The sequence below is a fragment of the Sinohyriopsis cumingii genome, chromosome 18 (assembly GCF_028554795.1).
Source record: "Sinohyriopsis cumingii isolate HCF-2022 chromosome 18, ASM2855479v2, whole genome shotgun sequence".
NCBI lineage: Eukaryota > Metazoa > Mollusca > Bivalvia > Unionida > Unionidae > Sinohyriopsis > Sinohyriopsis cumingii.
The window spans coordinates 74,576,404-74,593,208 of record NC_142978.1 but is presented as its reverse complement, the minus strand read 5'-3'; the positions used below and the strand labels follow the sequence as shown (position 1 = coordinate 74,593,208).

At 33.3% G+C, this 16,805-nt stretch overlaps 2 protein-coding genes across 13 annotated transcripts in view; one reads left to right on the top strand and one right to left on the bottom strand.

Moving 5' to 3' along the window:
* The window catches only part of LOC149776990 (5-taurinomethyluridine-[tRNA] synthase subunit MTO1, mitochondrial-like), a 281,547-nt gene that overhangs the window by 70,226 nt on the left and 194,516 nt on the right, over positions 1-16,805 (top strand). The window lies entirely within an intron of this gene.
* LOC149776991 (uncharacterized) overlaps positions 3,307-16,805 on the bottom strand; it is a 102,728-nt gene continuing 89,229 nt past the window's right edge. For 6 of the 11 annotated variants that reach the window (XM_089941731.1, XM_089941735.1, XM_089941734.1 and 3 more), the window contains exons 2-3: positions 14,936-15,018; positions 3,307-5,302 (exon numbers count right to left, since the gene is read on the bottom strand). In XM_089941731.1, the coding sequence (XP_089797857.1) occupies positions 3,919-5,232 (1,314 nt within the window). In that variant the 5' untranslated portion in view covers positions 5,233-5,302; positions 14,936-15,018 and the 3' untranslated portion in view covers positions 3,307-3,918. Of the gene's footprint in view, positions 5,303-13,014; positions 13,035-13,394; positions 13,451-14,935; positions 15,019-16,805 lie in introns of those variants that run through there. The other 5 variants (XM_089941737.1, XM_089941736.1, XM_089941740.1 and 2 more) reach the window with 3 other exon arrangements.

Genomic DNA, 16,805 nt, shown 5'->3' with positions numbered 1-16,805 from the left:
TAAAGGACTATGATCTGAACACGGACAACACTATTGCATGGACTTCTTAACAAAAAAAAAAAAAATCATTAACAAAACTAGACTGAAAAAAAAAAAAAAAAAAAAAAAAAAAGATTGTTGACAACCAGGAAACGATAAAGGACTATGAACTGAACATGGATAATACATATGCAAGGACCTCTTAACAGAAAAACAAAAAGCAATATCGAATACTGGAACAAGGACCTACACTCAGTGTATCAACGGAAAACAGACAAAATGATAACAACCCACACGGAACGAAAGAAACAACACCAAGGAAGAAATGAGGGAGACATGTACAATGGCTAATGACGGTTTCTTAAACCCAGGCCACTAACAAGAACCGAGAGCAAGGCTGCAAATCACCCTTGTGTTGACAGAAAGAACACATGTGGAGAAACACAGCTCCCCGATACCACACATTTTAATGCGAAAGAACCTAACTTTACTGGATGTTGATGAAATTCTAGCCTGTAGTCGGCATCGTGGCAAGCGTGTTTATAGGGTTAAATGGCAAGACTTCCCCAAGACTACATGGGAACCTGAAGAAGCTTTACCGCAGTTTTTGCTCCGGGAATTTCATGTAACAAAGACACAAAAAGGAAAGAGAAGAAAGTATGCAAAGTGAAGATTCCAAAGGGACTTGATCAATTAGTTCTTAAAGGTGGACTCATTATATTTGTTTTGCTGTGCTATACTTTCCTATCAACCTTTTCTTCCATATCTATCCTGCACATCTTCCTTCCTATGGTATAGCAGAACAGATGTATAAATCCCACACTTGGACAACTGACAGCTATGTTGCACATTCCAAATGGATTATTCTTTGCAAACAAATAACTACTGTAATTTTAAAAGCAGTCTATGGCACAATGTTAGTGCCAGTTCTTATTCAGTTCAAGAAAATCTTGAAATCCTTGTGATACCTGCAGATTACATTCAAAGCGAAGTGACATTCATGGAACATTATACAAAGTACTGTAGATTGGTGAGAAGTCAGACATTTATGGAACTGTTGTTCATGTGACTTTTGGTAGACAAAGATGATATATAAATTATTAGTGTGATTAATAATTAAGTGTTTGAAATTATTTTACATATACGTGTATCAAGATATTTACCTAAAATTAGCATCCATAAGACCTCTTGGGATTATAAAGTTATTTCTGTTTCTAATTGAAAAGATTGTAATAAATCGCAATATTTTTGTACCTTAATACCCTGCACTATGGAATGTAAATTCTATTTAGGGAGTAGATTTTGTAGGTTTGTAGTGTGCAAGGAAGTGTGTGTGAACACTGATGCCACATAAAACATTATGAAATACATGCCTAAATCCAATTTATTCAAAAATTTGACAAAAACAATAGTATGTTATAAAAATTTGGGGACCAAATTTTGCTGGGCCGGAGGGACATATTATAGGGCTAAATTTAGTTATTTCAGGTGCTATGGTATTTATATTAGTTTTAGAAGGAAAGATATATTTGTGTATAAATTTTCTAAATTCTCTACATAAATTTAATAACAGTATGTCTATGATAGAGGAGTAACTCTACAGTCACAGTTAGATTTAGAGGCAGAGATTTGGGGTCAATACTAGGTTACCAGCAGCTATTCAAATGCTATGGTGTCAAGTTACAGTCCAGAGAAATTGAAACAAAGGAGTCAGTAGAACAGTTGGAAGATGTGTTTGTAAAGCTAATTAAAATCAATTATAGCAAGTTTGCCATAATGCTTAAACATTAAAATTAGTGACCATTTGAAGGGAAATTTGAATCTCTTTTAGTAGGTATAAGGTGCTTAAAATAGAGTTGAGTAGTTTTAGTTTAATTTTGAAGTAATTTGCTCAAAAGGATAAAGTTTACAAGTAATTTCATATTCAAAATAATATTTTTATAAATTCTAACACACAGCATCAGTGGGAAAAGAGTGTGTATGGGGAGTACATATATGGCTTTATTTTGGATTACAAAATTTAGATTCTGTGCATTTTGATATGTAGATTAGAGTTAGATAAAGGGTCTGCACCTAACACAATCAGACCAGAATATTAGTTTAGAATAGGTCTTCAGGGAATGTTTTCTCTGAAGTCCGCTAGGATTGTTTAAATAACCAGGTCAAACATAGTGCAGGGAGTCAGCATGAAGAACTAGGGGCAACATACATCATTAAAGGTAGAAAAAGAAGAAACCCTCTTGCTTGTGACTAATTCCCCATAGCGCAGTGACATCAGAAAGGCGCTACTACACTTCTCTGTTGCATGCAAGGCAAAATGTTTGCATTAATATAGTGGCCATTTTGAACTGCCCTCAGGTCTGTTTTTATTTTTATGTCATAATAACCTTATTGAGAACAAAACAGTTTGATGACATGTCATCACTAATAGCAATGTTACAAATAGTTTAAAGCTATGAAAACTGAATGATTTCTTCATTTTTTAGGAATAACATCAAAAATTTAAAGTGTATATATTTATTGAACATAAAATGATGCCAAATATTTTTTCAGTACCTTTTGTCATAATGAGAATCTCTTCATTGCACTTCGAGCTGGATATTTGTTTGCCAAACACTCAGCATTTTGGGAAGTATCACTATGATTACCTTCAAGTCTCTTTGAGGGAGGAAAAGTAATTTGCCTTGTGTTGGAAGAGATAAGCTTGTTCTGATTTGGGGTCTGGTAGCACCTTTTTTAGGGCTGTATGTTTCTACTTGCAAAAAGGGTAATAGAAATATCAGAATGATGGATGCCTTGAAAAACAGGAAAACTTTAGTCGTCTGTGTCAGACTGATGGATATCTTTATGCGCATATTTGCAAAATGTTGTTTTATGTCAATACACTATTGTATGGTATAATAATAAACACATGGAGTATATTCCTACATGACAGTTGCCCAACTCATAGCCAGGTACTGATATATTTGTATTGCAGTGACATGCAAAGATTATGGGGCAACGTTTTTGCATCTCCAAAGTTTGCAGTAAAACATGTACTTGTAAGTGATCTTGGAAATAAGGTGAAAACTGACACTGAATAATAGTTTTAACAAAACTTCAACAAAATTGTACTATATATACTTTTTATAAGTTGAGTACAACTGCAAACTGTACCGACCCATATCTGTCATCACATAGGATCTGTGCAGTTCAACAGGAGTAATCAGTAGAACCAACAACATAGACCCAGATCTGCAGGTGCATTATGCTATGACAGATCAGGATCTTTTGTTGTTTGCAGCTTGACGTGACTTAGAAGTGTGTAAATAGGGTATTCAAGTAATGTTGAAATGTGACAATATACTTTAATAGCCATATAACATTGCATATAACATAATTGCATATAACATATATCATTTTCAGTGGAAATGCAATGATCTTGTTCAATCATTATTAGTTCTTGCACTGTTGAAGCAAATGTTCATTTATAAATTTTCTTTCTCTCTGGCCATGAAACATGGAACAAACAAGTCATGAATCTCTGCCATAGCATAATGGGCGGAAAAAATATTTTAAAAATGTATCTGTTAAGATTTAAATTTGAATAAAAGTGAAGACCAAAGCAACAAATTATTTCTTTGTATTATATCTAAATTAACTAGCACAATACAAATCTTTCACCTGCCTAACAGTTTTGTTTATATATTAAAAGCTGTTAGAAAACTGTGAAGTTTACATGCTTTGTAGCAGTAAACAGGAATCATTCAAACTAAAGCAAAATCTTTCACCAGATCCACCAAAACAATACACATCTCTAACAATAATTTCTGAATTTTTTTCAGATATCAAATGACATTAAATTATACATGTATATGGTACCATAATGCAAAGACTTGAAATTTTCAGACAGTGGAGTAATGAATAAGACTTGTAAACAAGCCAAAAAAAGTGTTTGATCTATCTTTGCTCATCGGCTGCACTGATACTGCTTTCTATCTCCTCATTTTGGTCATTTTCACTTAGAACTATAGAGGGCACTGAAGAATCTTGGTTCACAGGAATCAGACACTGAGGGGCTATTTCCACTTGTGTACCCACTGCACCTTGAACAGTGTGAGAGTCATGCAGCCGATGGTCCCCCTCACTAACACTACACATCTGACTTGGAACCTGGTCTGGATTTTGGTGTCTGTTTAACATTTGAGCAAGAAGTTCTATATCATACCTGTAATGATCACAGTACATGTATTTTGATAAAATATCCAAACTTTTATCAAAGCAAATATATAAGATTGGCTGAACAGCGCCTTGAGACCATGCAATAAAGCTAAAAACTTGGTATACTTTTGGTGACACTTTAAAACGTGCATCAAAAATGATGATTAAGAATAATGGATACCAACAGATAACAAAGGTCAACATGTTCATAATGAAAATCTTTGCTCGATGCGTTGAATAGCGGATCATTTCCCGCACATTACATATACTGCTTCTGTGTGTATCCATGATGGTAATGGAGGATCTCACTAGCATGGAGACGCGATTTGGCTGATTTACTTGGATTTCTTTGTACAGTCTACGAATGAAATGAATTGTGGCAATCATGGCAATGGTTATGATAATGACCCACATAACATTGGCAACATAACCTGTTGTTTTTCCCAACACAAAGCTACAGCTTCCAATATCTGGATAAAAATCAAAATATCCACCAATCAATGTGGGCCCCAGATGTAAGATTACACTCCCGATATACACCAGAATAATTCCAAATATTACACAAAGAATAGTTCCCCTGGCATTTCCACCAATATTTGCTTCTCCAAATGTGTAGGCTTCAGCGCAAACCATAGCCACCATGTTGAATGCCGATATTGTTACAATGATAACAAATGATGCACCAAAGAAATTACAGTCCGGTGGTTTTTGCTGCGTCAATAAATTACTGCCTATAGGAATGCAGTAAGCAGATTTCATGAGGTCTAAAAAGCAGGCATGAATTAAAAATGCAGTTGTCATCTTTCTCAGTCTCTTCCTTATGAAAACAAACAAAACAACAACACAGTTTAATATAATTCCAACAGTGGCAAGGAAGTAGAGAAAATAAGCCTCCTGATGTGTGGTTTCACCTTCGGACATCACATTTCTTGGTGTTGACGTGTGGTCATTGTGCAAGTACTCATAGTTGGACACGTCGCTAAAACCAGTGACAACATCCACAATAAGTTCACGACGAGGATTCAAATAAGAGAAATTGTGAACTGTAGGCATTTTCTTCCCATGACACCCTTTTGCCACAAATCCATCATTTGATAACTTGCCACATATGATGCTCTAGTTACTGCAAATAGACAAGATTGTATTAGGCAGAAATTCAGATTTATAAATTTCATGCATGCAGAAAATTGAAACATGAAAAGTAATTTGTTGCCCAATATTCAAGGCATATTAACAGTTAATTGATAATAATAATAATAATAATAATAATAATAATAATAAAGACTTTATCTTTAGAAGGTGACTCAGTTACATGTAGTTACAAATGAGAACTAATCTACCTTGAGGTCCTCTTTTATGTACCTATAAAATACAAGCTAATAATAATATGTTGAAACACACACACATATGAATGTGCACATGCACACACACACATGCATACACACACACACACAAGCAAATACACAGTATATAAACAACTGTTCACATAAATGCTACATTGCTGCAGAAATGAAAATAGTACACAGGAAGTGGGAGTTATAACAAGTATTTTAATATGTACACCCTTTACTTTAATAAGTACACCAGTTTTAAAAACTTTTTTAATGATTTTATCCATCTGTTACACCAGCAGTGGAAGGAAGAGAAATTGGAAATTGAAAAATGATATATCCTAAATTGTGTATTTGCATGTAATGTACATAAAATCACTGATAAAACTTATAAAACTTGTTTTTTGTTTTGTAACAATGTATAAATGATGTATATATTTTCATTTAGTTTTAATTCATTACCTCCAACACCTATTTTCATTTTCATTTAAAACATTTCGTGCATGTTTATGTTTAGCGCTGACTTTCTGTTGTATTCGTGCCATAAGCATCCCAGAAAAGGTAATTTATGAATTTCTTGTTCATTTTTTCACAAAAAAATTGTAGTGCATACACTTTGTATATTAATAATAGACAATTGTTTATACATGTACTATGTATTGAGAAGAATTAAAAATGTTCGTCAGCAATGAAAGTTGTTTTGTTTGCACATTGTTCTGGAGAAAAGCTAAGTTTATGTTATAGTAATTCAAAGAAAATTGTATGATGATAACTGATCTTAAAATATCACATATTTCAGTCAATTTTATATGATGAGAGAGAGAGAACATACAATAGCTGTAAACTATACATCATGGGAGGTACTCCTTGAACATATGTAACATGGATGTATTAGTTAACTGACTGAGGATATCAGTTTTGATACATATGGTGAACTAGCACTGAACTCGTATGTCAAATGTGTCTCCAGAATGGAGGGTATGAAAAATCAAATATTACAGTAAGAGACAGATCAATATGTGTTCGTTCTAATGCACAGTCCTCCTCCTCACCCATGATGTTATTACTGACATTGTTGCTGTGGCATACCTAATTAGGGCTCCTCATTATCTTGTCGTTTTTTTTAACAGATATGTGGTATTTAACCCTTGAGCTCCTGTATATTTAAGTGATTGGAAACAGCTCTAAGATTTCATATTTGTAATCTACCATAGTATTGTATTTATTTCCTCTTAGTTTTTTTTATATTAAATGACAAAGAAATTAAGGATGATCCATTATAAGTGTATACTGTAGCATTTTCTCTTTATGAAGTTTGTATTTCCGAACCTTTGTACTTCAAATAAACATGTCATAATGGCATTGAATTTCAAATTGTCATTGGTAATGTGTGTCTTCATGTCAGCATGTAAACTGTGAACTTAACCTCACAAGACGAACACCACTTTCATATTATTATTATAATGAACAATTAACAGAAAAATTTACAAAAGTTTTTACATGTGGATCAATGTGGAGTTTATGCATAAGAAGAATTTATATATTTTCATGCGTGCATGTACCCAACTGAGCACACACACAAACACACACATACACACATATGCAGTCACAAAGAATCCAGGGACATTGAGACTTTTCAAAGAGGCTGTTTACTCTTAGGATATTCCGCTCCGGTGGCCTAGTGGTTAGAGCGTCCGCCTTGGAAGTGGGAGGTCATGGGTTCGATCCCTGGCCAAGTCATACCAAAGACTTACAAAACGGTACTAACAGCTTCCTCGCTTGGCGCTTAGCATTAAGAGGTTAGTGTTAGGACTGGTCGGCCTGGTGTGAGGATAATGTGACTGGGTGGGACATCATGCTACATGTCTGTGGCATGATCGATGCCCCAGTGCTGGACATCACTATAAACTGCCACACTGCAAACATCGTAGCGATATGACTGAATTTTTTTTAAAGCTATGTCAAAAATCCTAATCACACACACACACACTCTTAAGATAAGGAAACTTTTCCAGTTTAATAACCATTTCTTTTTTGTTGGAAGTAGTGGCTTATTAAGTCATAGAAGAATGAATCGGAAATGAAGCTTAACAACGTTCAGCTAGTTTCTTAAATCTGATTACAATATAAAGTTTATCCAAAAATACGGGTGGCAAAATAGAATTCAATCTTTGCACAGGATTTTGAACATAGAAGTTCAGAGCCACGTTTCATCAAAAACTTGAGTCCTGAATAACATTATTAAAGACCCAGTGTCCAATATTCATAGAACATTCATATACAGCCGTCTTATTGTTGTTAAAACATGGCAGAAGATAATTTTACCAATGATTTCAATAAATCCACTGAAAAAATGTTCAATAAGGTTCATTTTTACTCTTTTGTAGTTTTAAATGTTTGTATCTAGGAAAACTATCGATGAGAATTGGTCAGAATTTCATAATCAATAAACGGTTCCATTTAACCAACTAATAATTGATTATAATTGGTTGCTAAGAGCAAATTTTACTTTTTGTTTGTTATACAGTTATATCTTTGCTATGGACTTCAAAATAATAAATGTACAAAAGTAATATCTTTTAATGACAGGTATCCTTTAATCTTATAGAAATATTACATTATTTTCAAATATGTTATTTTTGATCTACAACTTTGTTAAATGAAAGCGATTTTTTATGGCTTTCATATGAGCTGTGTCTATCATTTAAAATAAAGCAGGACAAGGATTTCTTGTTTGTCATTATTTACAAATACTACAAAGGATTATACATTTAAACTGAAACAAGTAATCAGAATTTTGTAAAAATTTATTAACTCTACAATTTAGCAGCAAAATCATGTAATCATGACTATATATTCTTAATTGAGTTTGCACCTAATGAGTATGGTGTGGTTTTATATTTGTAAGTTGTGAAGGGAATTCGGATTGACTGTAGTGGATTGGAAGTCCTATATAACTTACATTTACTCAGGAGTTTTCTTACCTTTGTGTTTTGCATGCAACAAAATGTAGTTTAACTTTCCTTAAAATAGATTATGGAGTTTCATAATTGATAATATTATTGATTCTCTCAACCAATTGATGATCAATTATAATCAATAATTGGAACAATACTAAGGAAAACCCCGCTATAGCTCCCTTGGTTATAACATATTGAATTCAGATGTAGCTTGGCCATTGCATTACTCCTGAAATTGTACAATAAATTTACCATTATATTGAAGTAATGCAAGTTTTAGTTCCAAAAAAAACAAGTGTTTGATTTATGGTTATAACTTGGCAAGATATGTTATATTTTCTTGAAGAACAAATATCTTCTCGCTGAAGTTTTCTTTATATGAACAAAGACATCAAAAGTTTTTTGTGTGAATATTCATTTGTGTCAATACAGTAGTCATTCACTATCATTTGATCTTAGCTTATTTTTGAATAATGCCACTCTTGAAAAAGCTGTTAATTGTTAGTCTAATTATTATTGAACCATCAACAATAAAGCATTAAGTTTTCTTTGTGTTTGTCTTCCACCTCATCTTTGGTAGCCAAGGTTCCAGTATGTTAAACCTACTTCAATGCATCCTGTGCACAACTGCTGCCTAGTCCAGGGTAAACACCTCATCTTTGGTAGCCAAGGTTCCAGTATGTTAAACCTACTTCAATGCATCCTGTGCACAACTGCTGCCTAGTCCAGGGTGAACAAGAGCCAACATATGTTTGCTCAATCAATAAATGTACTCAACCATGGACCAACCAGTGCAAAAATGTCTCATCAAGTTTATAAATCAGTTAATTTACCTACTTTATTAACTAATTGAAAAGTGTCAGTGTCAGTTTCTCAGTTTAAGATTGTTTAATTATCAGGCACTGCTTTATAAAAACACAAATTGAATAAGCCTTCATGCACATATGGCTTAGTAATGCTGTCAGTCATCACACTTGACCATTAATCATGTTGTCCCCACCCTTACCAATGATTCCATTTGCTTTTGAACAATATTTCAGGCTGTTGTCAAAAGAAATCGCCTACGTTAATTAGCTTTATAAGGAATATCACAGAGAAAATAGTTGTAATGTATATACTCAGTCGTAAGATGAATCCAGCTGCAAACTGCACAGACCCAGCTGCTGGCACATAATGCAAAGACAGATCGGAGTCTGTGCAGTTTGTTAGTAATTATCAGCAGAACAAACAACAACAAAAAAAAGGTAGACCCTGATCTACAGGTGCATTATGCTATGGCAGATTAGGATCTTTGTTGTTTGCAGTTTCATTCGACTTATAATTTAGGACAAATGGTAGTTTTAAATGTGTATAGGCAATGCTTAACAAATTTGATATGTATACATACTGAACTGTAAATGTTCTATGTCTAATATTGCATTATTTTTTGAAGACTTTTAGTATTGAATTTAGACACATCAGGATCAGTGCTGAAAGAAATAAAACTCTGCAAATTTTACATGAAATTATGATGGATTCACATTTATGGGTATGTGTATTGATACCTTAACTACATTATTCATCCTTTAGATATGTGTACCAATGCGCAAAGGGGCTTGTACCATTGCTTACAATTGACCTGTCATACATGTACTATATAATAACTACAAGGGAGGACACTTGTCTCCTTACTCGCGCAAGCTATTTAAGAATTAATGCTGATATTTCAAGCTACGCTTTGCATAGCTTAATAAATTTGGTACCAATATTTAGCTCAGGCATTCGACTGTGTATCCCTATCAGAAGTTTTACTTAATATCATACCTTTAAGGAATGCCAAATAATTTTCCCACGCTACCACTCGACATGGCCCTGATCGCGCCTGCTTAATATGCAAGTGAGTTCCCGCTGAATGGAATACTGTCCTCTCATTGGATAAAAAAAAATGACGTACTGTTTTTATTTATAACTTATTTTCAGTTGGCCAATGAGAAGGTAGTATTCCATTCAGGGCGTTGTTCTTGCATATTAAGTGGGCGCGATTAGGACAATGTCAAGCGGTAGCATGGAATGTTTTTTAATCATTGATTTAAGATTGTAACTGTGCCATTGAAGCTTGGTGCCTATATTTATATCCATCCCCAGACACAGAGGATGTGCATATATAATCCTCTTTAGTTAACTGACTTGTCTCAATTGCATAGCACTTTTACACTGTGGACCCAGACTATCATGCAGTAGTGAGGTTTTCACAATAATAAACGACCTGTTTTACTACCAACTATAAACCTACTTATAGCTACAAAAGTAATCTCTACTTCATGCATGCACTTGCTTATAAGTTGAGTCCATCGGCAGAAAACATAGATCCTAATCTGCCGTCACTTAATGTATTGGCAGTCAAGGTCAGTGTTGTTTTTTTTGCTGATTGCTCGGCAAATCACATAGGCCAAGATTGGCTGGCAAATTATGTAATGGTAGATCTAGGTCTGTTCAGTTTGCAGGTGGACTTGGCTTATAAATGGGTATAGTTGGTATACCAGTCCACACAAAACATATATGATATTGTACATTAAACCCCCAAAATATTGCTTCTCTGGCTGTATTTTACCAAGCATGATGTGGGATGAGGAATGTTGGACTGGTTGTGTTATTCATTATAAAAAAGGGAGAACAGAAACAAGATATTTGGGATAAACTATTATTTCAAGACTTTCTTGGCCGATTTAGTGTGAGGAATTTAACTAAGTTGTGTACATATGCTAAACAGAAAATTAATGTTTTCAATTAATAAAATTGAAAATATGGCTAAAATTGTTAAAGCTTCATTAAAACTTCAAATCACATAGACACACACAGAGACACATACACAAATGCAAGCTTTGCCTGCACATAATTCATAATGCATGGGCAGATCTGCATCTGTGCAGATTGTTAGGAGTAATCAGAAGAACAAACAAAATAGACCCTGATCTGCAGATGCATTATGATATAGCTGATCATGGTCTTTTTTGTTTGCAGTTTGGCTTGACTTGTAAGCAAGTACATACAGTATTTGGAAGTATATCTGATTATTTTTGTCTGGGGAAATTTTTGAAAGGTTGTATTGACATTATTATGTGACAGTAAGGTTGTATTGACATTATTATGTAACAGTAAAGTTGTATTGACATTATTATGTGACAGTAGGTTATTTGCTTCTCAAGACATGGATTGTCTTTAAAAGCATTGAATTATAAAAGGCATTGAGCATCATAGCTAGAAGATGTGGTTACAGACAGACAATCTTTGCACTAAATAATAATAATAAAAATGTCTGTATTTAGTTAGGTTGAATTAGCTTATATACCTACCTTAATGCCTTCATTGTATATTCATACTTGCAAGCGCATGTTATAAGCTTATGCTAAATGCCTATCTCTACCTCATTGATAGCCCTTAAATGCCTATCTCTGCCTCATTGATAGCCCCTAAATGCCAATATCTACCTCATTGATATCCCTTAAATGTCTATCTCTACTTCATTGATATCCCTTAAAATCCTATATCTACCTCATTGATATCCCTTAAAAGCCTAATTCTACCTCATTGATAGCTCCTAAATGCCTATCTCTACCTCAGTGATTGTCCCTTAAAAGGCATATCTCTACCTCATTGATAGCCCCTAAAGGCCTATCTTTACCTCATTGATAGCCCACTCTATTTTTCTCTCATATATACATCATATGCAAATACCTCTCTCTCACACACACATCCAGATCTTCATACATATACATACATTTATGTATCACGTTCAGAATAAAGAATGTTTTTAATAAACATTTAATACTACATATTCAAGAAACCTTCAAATTATTTTGTAATAAATATTTGATGCTACATATACATAATACCTTCAAAACAAAGAATTTTTGAAATATTTTAAGCTACATGTACATGAACCTTCAAAACAGAGATGTGAAGCATAAACAGTGTAAGATGCAGACATAAAATAGGATCAAGTTCAGTGTTGTAGGTGAAGATATCTAATTAATGTTGCTTAAGAATAATAACAACTATTTATGTCAAGTTTTAAAGGTACAAGTAAACAAATCATGATTATCATACTTGCATATTTGTACTGTAACAAGCAGTGGGTGATAGTTTGTGATGTTCCTTTTCCACCCATTGCTCATGGCAACAAGATTTCCTCATTTTTCACAAATACAGATAAACAAAAATCTCATCAACAACATAGTGTAATAATTTGCTACACATTCTTGAAAATGTTTATTTTATTGTGACTGTGGTCAGAAGAGAAACTTTGAATGGTTCATTAAACATCATTAAAGGTCATGTCAGTATTGCAAGAAAATTTTACTTTCACTTGTAGTGATTGTTTAAGCAGGTTTATGTATATTCATGAGAAATGAGGAAATGTGATCACAAGCAGCAGAATAGTAGACTTCAGCTTGTGGCTTGCAACAATGTTTTACATATTGCAGATTAAAAGTTGAAACTGATATTGCATTTCTTATCTAGAGAAGTATATTAATAGTAACCCATGCATTTTTAAAGTGACCAACCAGTTAATTATGGCACCACTCCGGTGGCCTAGTGGTTAGATGTCTGCCTCGGATGCTGGAGGTTGCAGGTTTGAACCCTGGCAGAGATAAACCAAATATTTCTAAAACTGGTACTAACAGCTGCCTCACTAGGTGCTCAGCATTAAGAGGTTAGTGTTAGGACTAGTTGGCCTGGTGTCAGTATAATGTGACTCAGTGGGACATCATGCTATATGTCTGTGGCATGATGCCCCAGTGCTAGACATCACTATAAACTGCCACAATGCAGACATCATAGCGATATGACTAAAAAAGTTGTTAAAGCTATGTTAAAAATCCAACTCACATACACACACAGTTAATTGGGGAGGGCTGTTAGTAATGTTAAAAACATATATGACCTCAGTCTAGCTTGAGAAAATACTCCTGCCATGATCTGTTGTTTAAAAAAATTCCCCTGCAACAAACAATTTAATCCATAATGATTTAATTTGTTTTTAAAATCTTGAAATAGAAGAGAAAAAAGTATTCTGGTTGGAAAGAACTCAGCAGGCTCCTTCCAGAAAATTATATAAGTCCCTAATGTAAGATAGAATGGAAGCATCTGAATAGAATTTTTAGAGTTTTGTAATTACTGTTAAACAGGATATTGAAATTACCTTAAAAAATGTTTGTAATATGCCTAGATGTTGATATATATTGCAGCGTAAATTATCAGATCTTCATCAGATCTCAGTGGTAGAGTGTCAGACTTGTAATGCATGGGACCTGGGTTTAGTACCTATTCAGGCCAGCATGGTTTGGCTGCCTCAGTGTGTTCTTGCAAAGGCACTTAGCTCCCATTTCCTAAGCATGACATAGCTGATAATGAGTTAATAGTGCCATTAAATCATTAAAAGACATTTCCTAAGCATGACATAGCTGATAATGAGTTAAAAGTGCCATTAAATCATTAAAAGACATTTCCTAAGCATGACATAGCTGATAATGAGTTAATAGTGCCATTAAATCATTAAAAGATAAACAGTAATTAGATCTTGAATATTGAAAGTAATATGATTTGTTATAAATTTATGTCAATAATTCAAATGTTAACCATTATTCCTCAAATATTGTAATTCCATATCTGTCATTATTATAAATGCAGTTAGTAAAATATACAATGTATATTCATTATATATATATATATATATATATATATATATATATATATATATATATATATATATATATATATATATATATATATATTTCTTGTTGATTTTTTAAAACAATATTGTAATGACTTTCTGATGATGAAACCTTTATCAAAAGTTTGACACTTTTTTAAAAAGAACGTTTTATATGACAATCTGATTTAATTTACTTTTTTTTAATTGAAATTCAAAAATAAGCAATTCCTCCACTGAAGCAAGAATTATGTTATTCAGGGTTCAAAAGAAGGCCCAAGACCTGATAAATGAAATCCTGCACCCCCAAATCCTGCAGGCCCAAAATTTTTATAAAAGTTTTTATTAGTTCTGAGTTTTCTACAGGCACAGATAGGAGAATGTGTTGCATAGGAGTAAGTTGTTCTAGCATTGTCAGGTATTTGAGTCAGTGGTGTTAAGCAATATCTGAAGTTTATCATCACTGTATTGTCTATATTTATTGGTATAGTTTTTTTTACAATTATTTTTGTGGTATACAGATTTAAAGTTAAAATATTGAGTAAAATTTTCAGTTGATATTTACATAGAAATTTTGCAAAGTTCTAATACCAGTTCAAACTTTTTAGTTCAGAAAATTACAGTAAATTTTTAAAAATGATTTTTATGAATTTAGATTGTATGAAAAATTATGCTTAATGCAATATTTAAATTCAATTTTAATTATTACTTCTGAAAATGTATTTTAATCCCATAGTTTTCCACTGAACCAGGAAAATAATAGCTTAACTTACCATAAAATTGGGGTCCAGTCTAGTAGCTCTCTGATATGATTGATCAGCACCATAATGATTTCATGGTGTTCAGTCATGGGATTCTGCAAAAAAAGATAACAACTCAAGTTCAGTACCTACAGTTTAGTACCTGCATGGGATAATTGTACAAAATAGTATTTCCATGCCAGTCTGGAATAACTAGAGAACGCAATCTATGTATCAGGATATTGGGAGCATAAAGTGTGATGCAATTCCATGGCAGTCTTAGTGAGATCCAATGATGGATCAATATCTTAGCCTTAAACCAAAGTTAATACTGAAAATTTGTTATAACAAGTGGATATTCTCATTTTGTAAATTAATGAAGGCTGTATGTACTTATGTTTTATTTGCTCTTTGGAACAGTGGAACTTGCAATAATTACACAGTATGTCTCCACAATGTTTTACTCTCTTTCCCATATTTACTCTGTGATTGATTTATCTGAATTGAAAAGCTGTTATTGCTAAGAAGTTGTAATAGATATGAAATGGTAGACAATGGTATTATAAAGTCAAATAATTACAATTATGGTTGGCAACTTAATGACAAATTCCATCGCAAAAACAAATTTTCATAGTTAATTATTATATTTAATATCTTCATGTTAATTTATCTAGATATTTGATATCTTAATTCATATTGGTTGAAGAAAATGGAAAGGTTTATGTATACCAGAGTGATGTAGAAGATGGTTCAATTTTGGTGCATGCTTGTCAATAAAATTCAAGATCATTGCCATAATGGACATTACAAATACTTTGTAATGAATACTACTATGTTATTAACTTTAAACCTTTTGGATAGCTTTTTGTACTAAGGAAGAATCCTGTTGTTTTTGGATTGGAAGAACTAAAGTCAAGGTCATTGATTCAGAGAAGAAGAATGGAAAAAAATATTTTTGCATAATAACTTTAGTTCTAGACCACTCATGACCAAAAGCTTGTGTAAGGCTTGCACTTAAAGTATGGAAGATCATTATTGTTTTGGGGGTTGAAAGGTCAGGGTTATTGTGTCACAAAGAAAAGTGGGTTTTGCATTTTGATCAAGTTTATTCTAGAGTAAGTTTCTTGACTAAACTTGCCATGTAATTAGGGCAAGAAAGAAACCACTAGATTTTAGGCTCAAGATGTCAGAGGTTAGGGTTATAGTAAGTATAATCGTTTCTGCTTTGTAAATTTTGTTCAAGACCTCATAACATGGCCAAAGATGCAGATCATTGAGACCCTTTTATTCATAATCTCCAGAGTAATCCATGCCCAATCCTTAAAGGACTATTAAACATGAGACAGGCATATAATATGTCATTCACAGTTTGCTTGGTATTATTGTGTGATGAAAATCCAACCCAGAAGCAGTCTCTAGTCAGAACTAAACCTGTCAGACACACAGTACTAAATGCATAGAGAAATGGGAACCAGTCTGGGGAAATAGGTGAACATAAAATAGAGGATAAATGGGTTTGGCTGGCCAGGATTAGTTAATAAAGTAAGTTTTTTCTTTTTAGGAAAAAGAATCTTCTGAGAGCTTATCCTAGATGTAACTGAAAAAATGGACATTGGTTTATTGAGGGAATTTCAGTCCTTTAACAGTCTTGAGTTTGGAACACTCATTTAACTCATATTAGCACCTGACTCTTTGGTGCAGAATTGAAAGCATATGTTTCAAACATGTGCAGGTTTAGAAAATGCTGCTGCTCATATCCTTTTCTCTACACAGAAGCTGTCATCCAAGGTTTCATCCTTACTGATAAATATAGGTTTGATCATGAACACTCAGAAATTTAAAGTTAATGAATTTTCAGTATCATGGTATTTGCATAGGTTTACTATGGGAACTGAATTAGTAC